Here is a 19491-nt window from a genome sequence, read left to right as displayed (position 1 = left end):
CTTAACCAAGGCATAGAAATAAACATTATGGTAATGACCTTAAAGCATTGTAATCGTTAATTGAATTGTGTGTTTTACGTTAAAGACACAAACAAAAAATTATCATGTTATTTTGTTAAGCAACACCACAAACGTAATTGAGGTGGGTATTTCTAGAGTTTAAGTGTCCTTTGAACGGACAGGTACTTATTCATGTCACCTTAGAATCACCCTAGAACAATCAGATATTCACGTATATGTACTGTAGGCGATACGATCGGTGTTTTCATAACACACATAAGGATCATTAGGGTGAAGAAAGGGTGTAAATCAAGGAGTATAATTTTGATCTATACGTACTATGTATTATGGCACGTAGGCATTTTTATACTGTTTTGTGCTTTGATATATTTTATAGTGCTATTACGATTGCAGGAAAATGTACTTTGATATCGAAGAAGAGCATAGTAGTATTAATCAAAGTCATATCGATAGCTGTGTTTTGAGGATAACACAATCTGACATTTTATCAAAATTAGTAAATTAAACTGAAATATATATCATATTATTATAAAAATAGCAGATGTCCACGAAAAGAAACTTTATATGATGATTGTAGAGACATTTATGGTTATGAAAATGGTACAGTATAGCTTATTACTCTCTGGTGTATTTGTCTTTTCCCATATCACAACATACAGTATCATTATGTTGAGATAATACGGTAACTACTTTTCTTTCTGCGGGGAATTAATAACGTTTCCCATTGCAAGTAATCACTATCAAATCCTTATGCATACAATAATGATTTACTTTGTAAAATATCTATAAAAAATGCGATTTTCCAAGAAAACAATTCATGCGAAATTGCTTATAGATGCTCCACCGTCGACAGAGCATAGATGACACTCATCATTTGAACAATAATTGGTGTTTAATTGTGTATGTATATGTGTCTACTTAACACGAAAAAATGATATAAAATAATTCATTTCGTTTTTGGTGCATACGCGATCAGTACTCCATTCCATAAAGGACATAGTGCCGTGGGATTTTTTCGGGATGCATTTAATCATTTTTAATATTTTTATCTTGACGTAAAATAAAGAGGTTCAAACTTTTCAATGTTGGTAATGGTGTAAAGCGGAAACTTTTGTAACTGAAGAAAAATACTCTATCGTCTGTTGCTGTTTTTGATAGAGGAAAAATATCATTTGTAAGCGATGGAGCATCTTTAAGTTATATATTTCTTTTATTTAATTTGTAAAGATATAAGGGAGACTCTTGAAATTGAATAATATTAAAGGCGTATAATTAAATTCACGATAAATTCGACACACAATTACAGTGGAAACTTTTACCACGCATCATATAAAGGGGAGTTGATCGTGCAGAAAATTAATGACAAGAATTTTTATACAAAGTATTAGGCTGAGTGTACTTTTACATAGATACCTCAATATATAATCTTGTAAACATTAACAATCCTTAACCGGTAATTGTAGATAAAACAAATCAGTGGTCCTTAAAATTTAATTGCAAATGTGTATACACATCCGCAGGTGTAATTGTCGTCCCGTACTCTAGGTAGGGACCACCATGACAAAGCCGGCTATTGCATTCTGACAGGTGAATTGTTGTTTAAATGTTTACCACCAAGGTTCATCCTGCAGGTTTAAACAGTATCATAACTGCGATCATCTGTGGATACCTCTGTACAACAATAAACGATTGACCTAAAACACCTCTTGGTGCCACAAATGTGTCAGGACTAAGCCAGAAAGGGTCCCTCAATACTAATATATGCTAAACTCTGCGGACAGTAAGACTTGCATAGTGTCCCTGATGTTTGGAATTCACATAAGACTGTGCATTCGATGAAATAATAATGGTGAGTGATTTTGATTAATTATCTATGTTTCATATGTTTTCGTTTTTTAGTTTCATAAACTAAGTGATATCATTTTCCACATGCCTAAAATCTTTACTACCCTCTATATTTTTGTTGAGTTCTGCCATTACCTATCATGTTTAGAGTTCCTATTAATGGTTAATATGAAAATATATACTTTGTTTTCAGATGTAACGAAAAGTCTTTTTGGCAACTTTATATATCATAGCTGAAACAATATTTAGCCTCATATAATGATTTTCTAATATATTTAAACGAAAAAAACGCGATAAAGCGAGAACCAATCATGGAGTTTATTACGCTACTATGCAGAAATTCCATTTTGCTAATTTGAAAATGCCATTTTGAATAAGAAGGACTCATTTTGTTTTGTACACTGCAACAGTAATCATGAATATATTTCTATAAAGACTATGTCGTATTTGCCGTGATCACAGGTTCTATTATGTAGACCATGTCATGCAGAAATTATTTAAGATTTGTGTTCAATCTTATGATTGGCTTGTCGAATAAAAATACTGCGTACAAATCATTGCCAGAATCGTCAGACACCAGCAAGACAGTGGAATATCTTGTAATGTTGAATGTTACTGAACCACGATATTCATCTTAAGGGTATGGCAGGATCTGTTAAACTAGATTGTCTTCATCGTCGTCATCATAATCAACCTCTCTACCTTCATCATCATCCCCTTTTTCTTTTGACCATAATCCGTCTGTTCGGAATATCAGAAACTACATACAGATACATATACAGATAATTGTTCAAACGTTGCGTTCGTTAGAGTGCCGTCCTATGGTTAATTTTGTTCACGTACATACAGATTGTAGCATACACATCAAATAATCCATACGACATTTACCAAAGAGACTACATATCTAATAAATAACAATTAATGACCTTCAGTTCCGTTCATATAGTACGTTGTTCCGCCGTGTAAAAAAAAGACGATTTTTTTTAAAATACGACCGATTGCGCATGACATCGCACAAAGTAAGCTGAAATTTGGTTGAAATAGAACCAACGATCAGTCAAATACTGAACATGAATGTAGAAATTGTCAGGTGTAATGAAAGATACAAAGCAATTTTCATATCTTTTACATTACCGCTTTAAACTATAGTGTAATTTTTAAAATATCTACGTATATTGGATTACATATTTTAACTTCGTAACACTCTTGACAGAAAAATTAAATTTTAATGCTCTAAAACACACCGACATTTGTTTTTATATTTTTCATAAATATTCATGAGTACATTCTTGGTCAAGAAACGTGTAGGAAGTATTACTATAGCTGAAATTCAGAAAATCATATTCAAAGCTACAGAATGTAGTATATAAAGTATGATTGTTAAACCCAGAAATGGATGATAATTGATTAATGTTTGTCATTTCGTCAAAAAAATAACCTTTATCACATTACCCCAGCTAAACGACAGCTGTTTTATTAAAGGCAGAAGTTTATATTTTATACTACTGTGTTTTGGTGGTTCCTTGTTGAGTACACGTACAAAATGGAACTGTAGTGATAAATAATTATTACCTTGACCTATTTTAACAGAAGAAATAAGTGTAAGGAAATTGATTCTTGATTCATTCCGAGATATAAGGACACGTACGAGCAGGTACACGACACACACATACACACTATATATGTTACAACAATACCCTAGTCCATATATAACTAATGATATCCATAGAATACTGCAATAGCTGATAAGAACTCAGGCATAACTAATGAAAATTATACACCTTATTTTGACAAACTGATTCAAAATAACCAAATGCTTCCAGGATTGTGTGACATGCCTAATGTGTAAATATCCATGTTATGTTTTCGTGTTATTGTTACACCGATGCATATTAAACATATTTTGGTAAGGAACCATTGCCTACCTGTATATCTAATATAATTGGTAAACAATAAAACTGGTTTGAGTGAATGCCGATTATAAACACTGCCATATTTTTATCATTTACAATCAGCTATCAAATATAATATTCGTTAACATCATATTGCATATCAACCTATCAAAATAACTGCCTACATACATGCACTTCAAACATTCAAGTATGAAATACAGGAATTTGCAGATACCTCATTTAATTCAAGTAGCCGTTCAGTCAATATATTCAAGGAAACTTGGTGAAACTAAACAGCACTTTCCAAAACATATACAAATCTGCAATAGGAATGTTTAGTCTGACAAGCACGATTCAAAGCGTTTCTCATACATTAATTCATAACAGATTAAGTGACATAATAAATTGTACTTAAGGTGCCAGAGCAGTAAATAGTAAATGAGAACATATGTTGTTTATTTCATGTACTTGTTCGATTTACGCATAAATTTTTTTCTGCACCATGAAAAATGGAAAATGGTAAATGCAAATGATATGCGTCACACATAACAATAACATATGTCAATAGTAACAGTCTGTTCACAGATGCTGTATAACAAATTATAAGTAACATTAGCTGTATACCTATCTAATCGATATTCATTAATGTTAATGTATTATTCAAAGGAAAAAACGTAATATTACATTAATTTGGTAACACGTAGTTAATGTTGCTATGGTTACTTTGTAGAGTGCACCGCCAGGTAAAGTCGACGATAATGATGACGCACGTAAGTATATCTTATGTTCGGTTTACACTCGGTGGTAACTCCAAAATGAAAGGTATGGTCGTTATCTATTCAAGGTAAAATGAAGTCGTTTTATATAATTGAGTTCACATTATGGAATAAGATCAGAAAGAGGGAAAAAGGTAAAATGTAGATAATATTGATGATCATTTATCAATTGAAATTATCGCCGTGGACGATTGACCATATAGGACCATTTAGCTCCTGTTTTCCCTGCTTTAGAAGGCTTTATATTCTTCAACGTGACTAATTGGTACTAATGGTTATTTTTTAATTAACATTCAGTATGAATAGCTGTGTGCTTTGCTTCACAATCTTTCGTTCCATGGATTCTAGACTGTGATTCTTTTTTTGTATTCAAGGACTGCGTGAAGCATTTCGAATGTTCGACCCTGAAGACAATGGAACTGTCAGACCTGAGCGACTTGAAGCACTCATGCAAGTCTTAGGACTTAACCCAACAAAAGAAGAAGTGAATGATTTACTCAAAGATATGGACATTGATGGTAAGGACTTTGAAGAATGTTTATACCGTTGTCTTATGCAATTATTAGTCTGCAACTCGGAGAGTTGGTTAATTTGTCTGACTAAAATACAAGCATTTGATATCTCTGTATAGAGTTTTTAGACCTTTCGGATGTGACTTATGAAAACATTTTCAAAATAAAGAGGGAGACGCATTGTTTTAACTGCAATTCAAAATAAGAAAGACGAAAATTTGCATACAGTTATGAATGACCACTGATATATGTACCTATACAATCATGTTTACCAATTGGCTTCTTGGAATTCATGATAAGTACATTTTAACATTGTCGTTGTATTTAATCACTCAGACGAAATATTCACTGCATTGATACGGGACAAAATGCATGCCTCAATATACCACCATATTGTGGCAGTCGGTTACTAAGATTGCTTTCGCGTACAGTTCTATGTTAATCAATTACTGTAAACGTCGGAATATTCATGAGTTCTTATTTCCGCGATCATAGCAATGTGCCAGGAAATTGCGAAAATATCATCGCCTTTCTGAATCAATAAAAGCTCGCTAAGATTAAAGTTCGCTGATTGAAGCATTTAATGGAAATTACTCAAAATTTATTGTGACGCTAGCACTGATCACAACTATCACAACGCGACCATATTAAGTACTTTTACGTGTCAATCAATGAATTGATTTTCCAAATAAAATAAACAACCAGCTGAAAAATCTTTTCGTCAACCATCGATTTCATGCTGATGGTGCTGATTACATGCAAGCCACATTTGGGCTGATGTAATGTTTACATAATAAGGTCTATTGCAGAAAATTCTTGTCCTTTCATGTTGATTTAGTTTATCAGCAAGGCGGTTGTAATTAATTTATCATTATTTGTTCAATAACTTCCAAAGGTAACTTCTCACTGTAATTGATAACTCGCCTGGAAAGCAAATGATCCCCTAGAATTTATGAGGCAATTACATCTCTACAAGTAATACTATACCCCGGCGGTATTTAATTAAACAATGGATACTCTGTAGTAGGTTGTTTTAATTTATAAACCAACTTTGTAAAGGCTGAGCTTTCAAATAACAAGGTGCACATGATTCACAAGACATGATAATAATTGTTAATTTACATCAAAAACAATATAGCAACAGTCTTTCTGATGATAGTCATGTCGTTTGAAATCATCCCTTGTATGCTTGAAAATGCTGACGATGTCGTTTCAATAAGATGTTTCTGCTATATCTCCTCATAAACCAACAGGGTTATAATACCTCTGCTACTTCATGTTAAGACTCATTTGAATGTGCAGCTTCCGTGCAGAAAAAACATTTGCTCATACGAATGCGCCGCTCAACAATACCCTGCGCTGACGAACACTGCTCCCATATACTCTAAAGGACAATCAATGCAACATCAACCATCAACTGCAGTCACCTAAATGTCATTTCTTTTAATTTATTTATTGGAATAGAAGTTACAGATATATGGCCAATCATCTGATTTAAATGCTCGTAGTGCCCATTATTCATAAAACGTCTAAAATAATATGATTGTTTATTTGTTTTTGTCATTTTTATTTTTCTGCTGCCTCTATTGCATGATTGTATAACGCGATTTAATATTTGATCTTATGTTTTCTCTTCTTCCTAACTGAATCTATTATCCCTAACGTCTTCTTTGACACCGCCTCACTTTTGGCCTTCTATTGAATGCTCGCCCATGTGAGGTAGGCTTTGGGTCCTGTCCCCTGACCGAGACTCACCGTAGTCCTTAAAAATGGACGTTTCTGATCCTGCTTAGCACTCAGCATACAGGGAGTAGGACGACTGGTTCGCCCGTTGTCACTATGATGTGACCGGATGGGGTGTGTTGTTTGGTTTCTTTAGTAGCATGCTTCAGTGATACTGTATAACACTATAAAAAGGGTAACAGTTCCACTATACAAGAAGACACAACACGAACATACCGCTGTCTCCCAAAACACGCACCTCGCACTACAAACATGCTACACATCTCATACATAGGAGGCCGTCCTTACAAGACCCTGTCTGTTAATAGGACATTAATTATTCAAACAAACAAACATTTATTCCAAGAATATAATATATAACCATGTATATTGCGCTGTCTGACATTTAACATTTCAAAACAAAATATATTTATACTTATAACAGAACTAAGAAAAATAGGTTTTCACCCACATACCTTAAGATCTCTATCTATTATAAGATTTTTAAACGTTTTTTATATAGTTTTATCAGAAGTTATATAAGATGATATTTCCATTAGAAAACAATAACAGTAGCATTCAAATTTAATGTAACTTAATGTATATTTCCTGGTTGTCATTCTACTTTGCTAAAACATATCCTGGTTAAGTATTTACTTCATTGCTTTGATTGATTTCTACAGGTGATGGAATGTTGAACTTCAATGATTTTTCGATAAGGATGAAAACAGTAATGGCTGATACTGATGTGGAAGCAGAACTTCGTACAGCATTTAAAGTATTTGATAAAGACGAAAGTGGCAAGATAAGTTTCGAGGAGCTCAAATCTGCACTGACATCCATCGGTGAAAAACTGACAGACGATGAGGTGAAGGAGATGTTACGCGAGGCGGACAGTAACGGAGATGGGGAGATCGATTTCCAAGGTAAAATCTTTCTTCGATTATATCGATGGCAAATTGTTTTTTTTAAATATGTAAAAAAAAAAACAAAAAAAAAAAAAACTTGCTTTGCTTTTGGCGAATACGCAATTAGTACTTCGTTCTAAATATGACATGATGCCATGGACTTTTTCGTGAGGCAATAAATTATTCTTAACATCTTTACCATGAAATAAATAAAAAGCTCAAACTATTCAACAATGGCAATGGGTTTTCATGCTCACAACCACATCAATAACAACACATAATTTGATAATTATCCCTAATAGAATTACACATATTCAGTCCTTTATGTTTTGTTTATTTGAAAACAATTAGTAATAAAGTTTATTATTAATAAAGTATTGTATTATTCTTATTGTCTCGAACAGAAACATGAGAGGGGTGTTTTTTATCGGAAGAAATGGTAGTATCCGGAGAAAGGCGACATTGCACTATATTTATTTAACATGTGTTTCAAACCATGGTCACCTGGTTCATGGACACCGCGCGCCAAGTTAATATTTTGATTTTAAACACATTTTGATTGTCAGGAGTATTCGATACAAAACTTAAAAAAGGTAAAAACAACACAGAGATATTCAGTCAATAAATCTAGAATTTTGCCAAGGCCTTTACACCCATGCGCAAACCATCTTGTTTTGCTATGGTATGTAAACAATTTGATATAATTCGGTGCTAAAATAATTTATTTATACACATTGCCTCATTAGATGATCCATTAGAACGAAACTGCTAAATTCACATAGACTATTCATCCGTCACAAGGACAGACAAATATTAAGCCAGTAAACGTAGTTGCCTTCCACGCCCCAGTGATCCTCGTTGTATGTTGCTATTGATGGTGTACAATTCCTCAAATAGACTGTGACGCTCTTACCTTATTGACAAACATTACGTTATAATTCTGTTTAGCAGCACATTCGATCTTCGTATCGTAAAACCGCACAGATGACTGAATGCATACATTACCTGCATACATATTACATGTTGTCCGACTCAGTACAATATTGATCGATCTGCTAACCATTTTATTATGAATGTGTCTATACTTTTATTTGAAAAAGTTTGTTAATGCCTTATTGTGAAACGTTCAAACCCACTTAATGTCCGCCATTACACATAGTTGTCGGATGTCTTATATGCCGAACCCTGGCCATTGCCAGTGTAGTAAAGATTTTTTTTGTCTAGAACTATTCAAATTGATCTTATCAGATGCATGTTCTTGTCTAAAAATAATTTCATCAACTCCTCGGTAGTTATATATTGCATTTGTTTAACGTGCGTGACATTGGCTACCTCGGGTATGGGTACATCGTACATATCCATGTTGTACATGCTTAATCGTATTGATCAACGATTTTGAATTTCAACAGTATCAATCAAAATACTTAACAATGTCGCAAAATTTGTCAATATTTCTTGTTATATGTTTCATAAGGAATGTAGAACAATACATCTATGTCATATTTTGCTTTGTTGTTATGTAACAGAATTAGCCTCATTGAATCGTCCCTTTAATTAACCATTGAAATACAGTATCATTGTTATGGAACATATGGTTTATGGTTAGTTTTTGTAATACTTGTGACGTGCGAATCTAAATATTGATGAATATTTCAAAACGTTTTAAGAGTATGATAATGTTACAATGATACCAGAATCATCGGATCTTCGTTCTTGAAATCAGACATTATAATCAATTCTAATATCATTTATATCTTTCAGAATTCGTAACTATGATGAGTCAAGGGCAAGTGACGTGAAGCATCTATAGGTTACCAATCTCGTGACGTTCAAGAGTGACCAAAATGTAATAGATATCTTATTAACGTGTTTGTGTAAATCAATTAATATAATCGCTGTTACAATAATAAACAAAGGATGTTTCTGTTAAGACTAAAGGTTAGGGTTATGCTTGTCTGTTGCTTTCAACTGTTATACATTTTTTGTTATTTTTTCCTGTGTGTACTGTCTATGAATTTATTCCCGTTACGTCAGGACGTTTTTGAAATGCTTTAGAAACGAGCTTGTTATTGTGATGTATAATCGGGAAGCAATAAAATGTACCATATATCGCATCCAGCCAATACCAGTTCTATATCATTGACCAAATCATATAATATAAATTTATGGGTAAAGCCCATGAAAAGCAAAGTCATTGAGTCTGTAAATAAAATCCTAATAGCCAGCCCTGGCATATTTTTGTTTTCCAATATCTGCTTCAAAACTAGAAAATCTGCTCGTATAGAAATATCCTGTTTCTATAGCAGTTTCACCTGTGTGAATTCTGTAATTATAGCTCAAATCTTTGTTTTCAAATTTGGTAATAGTTTTTAAAAGTAGTACGCATCTATAGAAAGTCCTCTAGAGTAATCGATTGATATAAGATATTCAAACATCGTATATCCCACAGGCAATACATAGATAAGCGCAGTGAATAGTCTAGTTGAGGAGACTTATAGCTGGTCCTCAAAATAGGACAAAGCACTAGTTACAGATTATTACCAGGTACGTGTAGACGTTAACGTGTATACGTGTAGATAATGGCATTACAATAATAATGGTCAATTTATAAATCTATGTATATTATAAGCTAAATGTAACTATTCCAAACTTCCCGAAAAGGCTGTTACAGATATTTAGGAAGATATGTTGCATAGCACTAAAACTTTCCGAGTCCTTCATAGCGTCAAAATCCTCTCCTTGTCAGATATGGTTGCCATTCAACCTTGAGTCACTCTATCAAACTAAATACTGTGGATTTAAATGTGCATTTGAGCTGAAATAAAACAAATACTACCAATCATCATATGCTATCAACATGTTAACAAAAGGCATAATTGCATGTCAATTTTTGTCGGGTTCGAATTTCCATTAGAATTTTTTGTATTTCATGACTTTGTATGCACACAATTCGTTTTGATTTGACGTATACGCACACTTAATTGACCTGTAATTTGAATATATCAAATATGTACATATGAAAATACATTCCTGTAAAATTGATTGTTAAACATTAAATAACGCAATATATTTGGTTAACCAGAGCTCTATAAATCAGGTGTCTTTAAAAGCATCGTATAATTGAATTGGATTCTATAGTGTGTATAGACATACATATAGATGTGTTTGTAATGAAAAGATTTGTTTAAACTGCGTTAATCATTGAAATGATTTCTTTACGTTGGACCAGAGCTGGCATATCAGTCTAATTCATGCTTGAGTACATATATTTATTTGTTAGATACTACCGATTATTACTGCTGTGCTGTGTAGGAGGAATTCACACGCACATGTTGGTATACGTATTTGTTTACATAAACCATTAACATTATTAAGTATTATAAGTCGTCCTTTCTGTGACAAAGCTACAAGCATTCTTCTTATGTCGTGAGTAAATATAGAATAAAATACTAAATCCATTGGTGTCGTAGTGTTGTTTTGTTTGGGATTTATTCTCATGTGCTTACCTGGCATAAGGATCATGAAACAAATTTAAGTCTGAAACTGTCTGAAGTTTAGGCATAGCCACTCAAAGATGATGTTATAAAAGTTACATCATTTCTGATTGGCTAGGTCTAAGATTGGTTCATGATCCTGGAGCCTGACAACAGAAGGTTTGGTCATCAGGAGGGCCTAGTATTACGCTTTGATTAGATACAAGAATTAATCGGATACATTTTCTCCTCTTATCTTATATACATATTTCATTATTTAAGATATCAGTATTATCGGTTGACTAGAATATCAAAACTGATTCTACAGACCGTATATCTTGAACTAGTAAGCACAAAAAGAAGGACATATAACGCAAACTAATAGACACAAAAAAATAAAACAATGTATGTACATGTAATCAGATAAGAGGATACATTACTGACTGCTTTTGATACATTTAGCCATTCCAATATTGACCTACTCACATGTACGAATTATCAGGTACTAAATTGTAAACATTCTGAAATTATCACATTTATTCACTTTTGCTCTACTGCAAACCATTTTATTTTTTGCGTATACAATGCTTCGTGTCCTGGTTACTTAAAACATATTTGTTAATATGTTAGTTCGTGATTTTACTAATAGTAGTTTGATACCATTGTTTTAAAAGTATATCACAAAAAGGAATGGTTTGCAGTATGTCTCTAAGGACCCTGATGCTGATATTGTCATCTTTGATCATACAACAATAAATGTGGCATGTAAAGAAGCCCTAAAGATATCTCCTGTTTCTACACAATTGAAAATAGCTGTGCAAAAATACATATTGCAGTACCAGATATAAAAATATCGGGTCATAAAATATGCAGTCATGCGTGATAATTTGCAAATCAAAAATAACTATAGAATTTTTGTTAGGTTTAGAAAATAGAAATGGAGAGTTCCCTATGCATCAGTGCCTTGTAGAAACATATTGACGATACTGTCAAGGTTTGATTCTACCTGTATTGACCATTTAATAATGAAATGGTACTTATTGTATGTATTATTGGTTCGTGTAGTTTGATCAATATGTCACTGCTTCAAAATACTCAAAGGGTTTTAGCCAAGCTATTGTCACTCCGTGGCCCAGAACGTATTGTCGATTGATTCCGCTTCAGCTATGTTTGTCGATCATCGATCCTTGTAGTAGGAGATATATATACCTTTAAGGCCAGTGATATGTAAAACCTTCGTACTAATAGCTTATCACACACAATATTAAAGAGATTAACTAATAAAACAATAAATTTTGAAACAAGCTAACACATAATGTTGATTAGGGCGTCAGTTTTTAAAGAGACCCACGTCAAATCGTATCCATGTCATTGATTAGGTTTATAAGTATACGCTCTATGGTGTAGCATTTGCAAAAACAACCTTGAAGATATTTATGTAAATCCTCGATGCGAATCCATACACCGCACAATACCTTTAGAGCGACAGGTCTGTGACAGCTCCACGTCCCGTGTCCACGATGCATTAATGGTATTGTGTGATAGGTATATACCGGGTAGTCGGGATCAATACATAACTGGATATCGACACGACACCTCGGTTAGGCACAACATAGGAACAGGTCCCCTCGTGGTATCAAACCTCGGTCACCTGAAACAATACGCGGGTCGTCAATCGTACAACTACAACAAGATACCTCTATGTGAAGTAGTCATGTGGAAAACGGTCTTGTGGCAATAGAGTGAGTCGTCTTCCTCGTCAAAATTATCAACAGCCATTTTGAATTTGGACAATTTGTTAAAGATAATTATATTTATTGTCGTATAGCACCTGTGCGAGGTATAATCAGTACGCACGGCGAGAGGAACTTAAAATACTGGCGAAATGGCGGTAAGTAATTTATTTATCGTTGTTGATTTCAGTTGAGATACAATATTAAGTTACCAAGAATATATATGTGTATATATATGCAGCTAACCAGCCCATAATCGATAAATATAAAATATTGACAAATAAGTAAATATGGTTTAATAAACACAACAATCAACCTGAATTGATACGGTCATCATGAGACAAACAATATTGTAGATGTTTTTCGTTAAAGTCGAAAGTTATTAATTTTGATGACAATAATATTCGTATGAATACATTTACAACAGATATGATTAATTAATTATTTATGGATTCAATTTTAGCTGATAGAATCGGGGAGATATCTTTCAATTGATACACATTTGCATAAATGTTGACATTACGTTCATTAACATATATTTCTCACTAAAATACAGCCACAGTGCTGTTATAGTCAGCTTCATCAATCAACACATCATAATGGGGTTAATCAATGTATTGTTGTATAATATATGGAATTGTCTGAACAACTAATGGCGAGTTTGTCTTTAACTCACCGACTTATTAGGTAGTGAACTGTTAAATTTGTGTTAATTTTAAAATGTCATATTCTCTAGAAATGATAAGGCACTCGTTTGTTATTACAGCAGTTATCGGCAGAACAACAAAAGGTATTTTGTCTGTTTTTATGGGGACCACCATGACTCATTTTTAATAATTTCGTGACGTCACATGAGTGCATGTTGTGTTACCAAAGTGTGTTGTTTTTATTGAGATTGCATAGCAGTTAGAGACAGAAGTAAACAAAATGCTAAAACGCATATACCTAGGACAGAGCATGCTCCATTGAAATTGATTTGATTTTAAGATCACGTTCTGAAAATTTTCGACTGAAAACTTGTAGGATAGTCCATTTTGAAGCAATATATGGAAGAATTAAGAATAAAATTGATGATTTGAAATTGAATGAATATTGCCTAAATATGTAAAACTTATGGAGAACAGACGCTGTTATACCCAATGTAATAGGCAAAGCTGCACTAACATACCAATCCATGTTTAATATGACAAAATCATAAAGGAGGGTGCCCATTTCAAAAAGGAAATACACAATAGCAAAGTTGGCAGTAAGATGGAGAAACAAAAGAAAAGATGGCCATATTGAACTAGAAATATTTCGGCGTTTCATTTCTCAGAATGAGGTTTATAAGCAGTATTTCAAATATGTATCTGATGATAGCAAATTACAATCGATACTTTTAATGCATTGCATTGTAAATGCAGTGTATGCGTGGGAATGAACAATGCACATGATAAGCATATTTGCTTGTGATTTTCCTAACATTGTTTGGGGATGCAGTGTGAACTGTGTTTCGTTTTGCAATGTGTTTCCAGTGACAACCAGTCCGGTAGCGGTATTCGTTTTGGAATGTAATTTTGATTACTTTGGCGTTGTGCGGTCTTGCTTTTGTAAAATGTCAAATATTCCATTGATAAGAATTGTAAGAAATCAGATTATTATTGTATCAGGCATACATTGACATGTCAATATTGAACAGAATTTCATCTAACTTCATTTCAAACTTTATTTCAAGTAAGCGTTATCACTATTTTATGATTTTTACATCACAATGTAATTGTAGTTTTATTGCTTACTTTTTTAGCATCCTTTTTTAAATAAATTCCAAAGTGATCAATAATAGCTAAATATCAAGATTGAATTTTCTTGAGGACAGATGATTATGGTACTTATTTTAACCCATGCTTCGTTACAAAAGTATCTATATATGTTTACAGCTTATAGATGAGACGTTTGAAGGCTTGGCGGAGGAGCAGATTGAAGGCGAGTTACAATAACAATGATAACTAGCAGGTCTTAATTACCGTGAGTTAGTTGAATATCAACGCGCCAGACGGCAAAACAGCGAAATGAATCTGCACTGTTAACAAAATTACTCAGGAAATCTAGCATCTAATTGAAGCTATAACCTTATCTTAGGACATCGATATTTACTTTCCGATGTTATTATTCTGTTTAGACATATTTACATTTTATTTCGGAAAGTAATATATAATGTGCCTTTAAACTCTGGTATATTACTTCCAAATATTACAGATTTGGTCCCTTTTAAGAGTAATACCAACACTTATCTTCCCTACGCAATTCTTTTCATTTCATCCGCGACACTCTATCAGATGTCACACACTAGTAGCAATGTTAAACAGTGTTTTTTTTATATCCTATCCGGATATTTCAATTCGGATAAACTGTGTCTCTTTTTTTTATGAGGGTATATTATCAAAACGAGGGTAAAGGTTGCCTTGCTCCTTTGTATATGTGTATATTAAACTATATGTGCAGACCACAAAACAATTGTGGCTTATGATAAGTTCCTGGAACTTTGAACATTTACCATACCACTTTTTGGTTCCTTCGAGGATACCTTCATTGTGTATGGTCTTCATCTTTATATCGATAAAGTATCAAGATATCGTAAGCATCCCAAAGCCTACACCAGCAATATAATAATATTTCAACTTATAGCAATATTCTAACCATAAGGTTTGTAGATTCCTGCAAAGTGGCGCCGATAACGTATATCTATTAATCATTGTGTAAATATTCAGTCTTTTGGTTCTTATTGATATCCACAAAGGTCTACTGGGATGGCCATCAATTGATTTACTCCGCTTTGTACCTACACGCTAATGCTTGAGCTATGCTCTCTGTGTAGGCATCGCTATAAAGACAAAGCCCATATCGGTGGGTGGTGTGGACATAGATTAGCTTTGTTTATGCTCAAAAACTCCATTTCAAACATCCCACATTCCATTTACTCGTATGAAAGCGAGTGATAATATTATACCATGCATATCACATATCTCATTTTGAAAAAAATGCTAATCTGATGTCATTAGTCATTACGTATTTTTCTGTGACGATGAAATTCGTCATTTGCTCGGAATCTATTCGGATGGTTTTAATGACAATACTTAATATTGCCTGTGTTAAAATTCACTCTCAAATGTTGAAATGCATAATGTATACAACAGAATGAACTGGCGTTTACTTGAATAATATTCAGATTTATACCATATTCAATCCTATTAATGAATAATGATTTTACACTATCAACTTGATTTTGTGATAAAGGTGCATATAGCATGTAATAATTTACTCCTGTACTCGACTTTCCACACAATATCGCTTAACAATAGGTTATCATCATCATCGATCAACTTGTAATCGTAAAAACGATTCATTTTGCATGTACGAAATATAAATATTACAATAACAAACTTATCCTGCCAAAGTATAATATGTCGTCAGAATTCAATGAACACAAATGTGTTTATATTTTTAAGAATATGTGACGAACCAATGTAATGTGCAGTTATCATGGACAATTATCAGCTTTGAACTATGAGCGAAGATTTATGTTTCATTCACGTCACGTCTTCTGTGTTTTTCCAGAATACCGGATGGCGTTCCGTGTGTTCGATAAGGATGGGGACGGGACCGTCTCGGCGACAGAACTGGGCACTGTCATGAGGTCCCTAGGGGAAAACCCTACTGAGGAGGAACTGGAGGCGCTGGTCTTAGAAGTCGACACTGACGGCAAGTGATTGTGTTACAATGACCTGATTAAAATGTGTGTCTGACTTGGGTACGGGAAAAGACTTCTTGAGTGACAAAGAAAACCGGAATCAAGAAAATGATATAATGTCCAAATGACATACATCAGTATTAAAAGATGTGATGCGTTAATCTTCAAGTGGATTGCTTTATTTTTCGGTAATAGATTTGATAAATGTCAAAGAAAAGAATTGATAGGTTTAACATATTATTTTTTTTAATAAACTCTTTTTGAAATATTTCAATATTTAATAGGAACGTTTTGCTATCATGCAGCTTTGATTTTCCTTTTTAAAAACTCAGGTAACGGAACTATTGAATTCGACGAGTTCGTGAGAATGATGAAGAAAAAAGATGCAAACAAAGATAGTCCAGAAGAAATATTTGAGGCGTTCCGAGTGTTCGATCGGGAGGACAGGGGCTACATAACAGTTGATGAACTGCGGCATATCATGACGAATCTTGGCGATAAACTTCCGGATGAAGAAGTTGATGAAATGATACAACTCGCTGACATAGATGGTGACGGCACTGTTGAATATGAAGGTATCCATTTTTAGATAGGTTGTGATTTGTCATATTAACGTTCAACATGCTTGTTACTGTAGATACGATCCTAGAAGTGATGTTAATTGTGCTTCGTTTTGACCAGCACTGGCCAACTACCCTGCTTCACTTCCTAACTACAGAACAAGAAATGAATTTGATAAGATTTGTCTTTCGTTTTAGCATACAGACTTCAAATTATTTTATTCAAAGTAAATACTACCAGACATGATTAATTGATTTTAATTATTTGGTGTTTATAGCAGGAATTCCTCTTCGCGTAAAATAATTTCATAGTAAATAAGAACTCTTACCCTGGTGTACAAAGTTATTTCATTAAGTTGTTTTATGTTAATTTTGCAGAATTCGTGAAGATGTTAGCGAACCCTGAAGGAGTCAAGGATCAAGAGGAACAACAGGAAAGTGCAGCGGATAAGTAAAATAATATTCTGAAAGGATTAACTTACATTGTCAGCGATGTAAGAAATTCCAATATATGCATATCCTAGGCAATTTCATACCTTGGTGTTCATATAAAGAGGACTTGTGACCGGCTGCAGAGCATATGACTTACAGACCAATATTGTAAGAGATAAATAGATAGTGGTTTGGTTTTAGTTGAGATTTCAGGTAGATGTTTTACACCATCATCAAGCGTTATAACTATTTACTGCCTGGTTCACAGCAGCATGAATGCAGTTGTGTCTAATTATCACCGTGACTTTGAAGGTCTTTTAGAAAACAAACAAAAAGCGAGTTTTTTCAATGACATGTTTGAATGGACGCATTTTCAATAACACAGTATTTCAAATGGCTATGATTCATTGCTTGTATTTGGTATTGATTATCAGCAATGCGAACTGAAGAACACACATTTCTTTAATATACGCTATCTTTGATTACGCATGCAGTTTTAAATTCTACTATGTATTCTGTATAGTGTTTTCAGCAGTACACCGTTACCAAATGTCGCCGAGTGCTAAAATGTTAACTTCAAAACATGCCATTCAATATGAATTAAATGCAGCATTATGTATGCTGGTAGGGCAAGTAACGATTAAGGTTACTTGATAATGGTCATATATGCAGTGTAGGACAAAGAAATATCAAAAGCATTTTTTCCAATTTTGAATTGAATATTACATATATATATAAGGGAGATCTTAAGGAATCAATGCCTACTTGTGAATACCTTTTCCTGAATAATGGATATTTAGCTGAACTGTTTTACTCCTAGTCTGGCTACGCAGATCAAATATCACTTTGGTTTTAAAACTGTGAGGATCGTATCTTTATCATTCCATAAAACCAACAACACTGTGATACTTGTTTTATATGACTACATATGTTACATATTCATCATACATTGTTTTGATGAATTGCGACGGGACAACTAACGATATGGCATTTTTGTGATCACCATATCAAAAGAAGCATACTTTGGATATGATAATCGAGATTCGTTTTAGATACACATTTCTTCGAACCTTTGGACGCATGTTTTTTTAACTTTAATATATCGGCCGTCATATTAATTGATGGCTATGGATGCTTATTTTTTACTATACCAATATTGATTTAGATTTCGTATTCTTTATTATTATTGCATTAATTATTTTACTATTGCTTATGCACTTGAATATATTCTTTTTATTACGACGGAAAGTGTCAATCATTTATCATTAAAAGACGGCCAAGAGTTTCAGCTTGATCTTCTATATTTCATTTTTCATCATGTCCATTTCATACCTATCATAGTTCCTTTGAGGAGGAAACGACCTCGCATATTTTGACACAAATTATTACTAATAGAAGTATTATATATGTAATTATTCCATTTCATTTTTCTAATGAAAGGGAAAATTGCAATAAAACATTTTTGATGATATAACTAAATGTATACAATATTCTCATTTTACAAAAAGTGTAAAAAATATTTAGCAATTAAACTTCATAAACAAATTAACATCTTATACAGAAACATCTTACATTTATATCATTGAAAAGTCATAAAAATACGATGGACGTTGTGGTTCTGTTGATACATACATATATGTTGGAAACAGTGGATGTTTTGTCCAGTTTTATTAGACGTTCAATATTGTCCATTTTTATCTTTATCCCAGATGATAGTCACACCACAGTATTGAATGGATTACTTGTATAATACCGAGACAATGGCGAGGTATTTTATATGGTTTATAATGTTACTGGTTGAATTGTTGAATGTATATTTTTGTTGTTACAATTCGCTGATTAATTTATAGCTTTACAATTGCAGCATTCAATAAAGCTGTTCATATTTTA

At 33.2% G+C, this 19491-nt stretch overlaps 2 protein-coding genes across 4 annotated transcripts; both read left to right on the top strand.

The window, feature by feature from the left end:
- Positions 1-1555: 1555 nt before the first annotated feature.
- Positions 1556-11135, top strand: LOC138317265 (calmodulin-like). Its single transcript, XM_069258819.1, has 5 exons — positions 1556-1870; positions 4489-4528; positions 4909-5052; positions 7452-7694; positions 9438-11135. Exons 1-5 carry the CDS (start codon positions 1868-1870, stop codon positions 9473-9475), a joined length of 468 nt encoding a protein of 155 aa, XP_069114920.1. The 5' UTR covers positions 1556-1867; the 3' UTR covers positions 9476-11135.
- Positions 11136-12617: 1482 nt separating this feature from the next.
- Positions 12618-19491, top strand: LOC138317264 (calmodulin-like). 3 transcript variants are annotated; one of them, XM_069258817.1, is made up of 6 exons: positions 12618-13040; positions 13652-13672; positions 14799-14844; positions 16477-16620; positions 16942-17184; positions 17548-19491. In XM_069258817.1, the coding sequence occupies exons 1-6, from the start codon at positions 13035-13037 to the stop codon at positions 17622-17624; spliced, it is 537 nt and encodes a 178-aa protein (XP_069114918.1). In that variant the 5' UTR covers positions 12618-13034; the 3' UTR covers positions 17625-19491. The 3 variants fall into 3 exon arrangements, with proteins under 3 accessions (XP_069114918.1, XP_069114917.1, XP_069114919.1); XM_069258816.1 differs by having other exon boundaries at positions 12619-13040; positions 13649-13672; XM_069258818.1 differs by lacking the exon at positions 13652-13672 and having other exon boundaries at positions 12619-13040.

Source organism: Argopecten irradians, chromosome 3 (genome assembly GCF_041381155.1).
Source record: "Argopecten irradians isolate NY chromosome 3, Ai_NY, whole genome shotgun sequence".
In the NCBI taxonomy this organism is placed as follows: domain Eukaryota; kingdom Metazoa; phylum Mollusca; class Bivalvia; order Pectinida; family Pectinidae; genus Argopecten; species Argopecten irradians.
The sequence above is the reverse complement of the archived record's forward strand: the minus strand, read 5'-3'. Positions and strand labels throughout refer to the sequence as shown.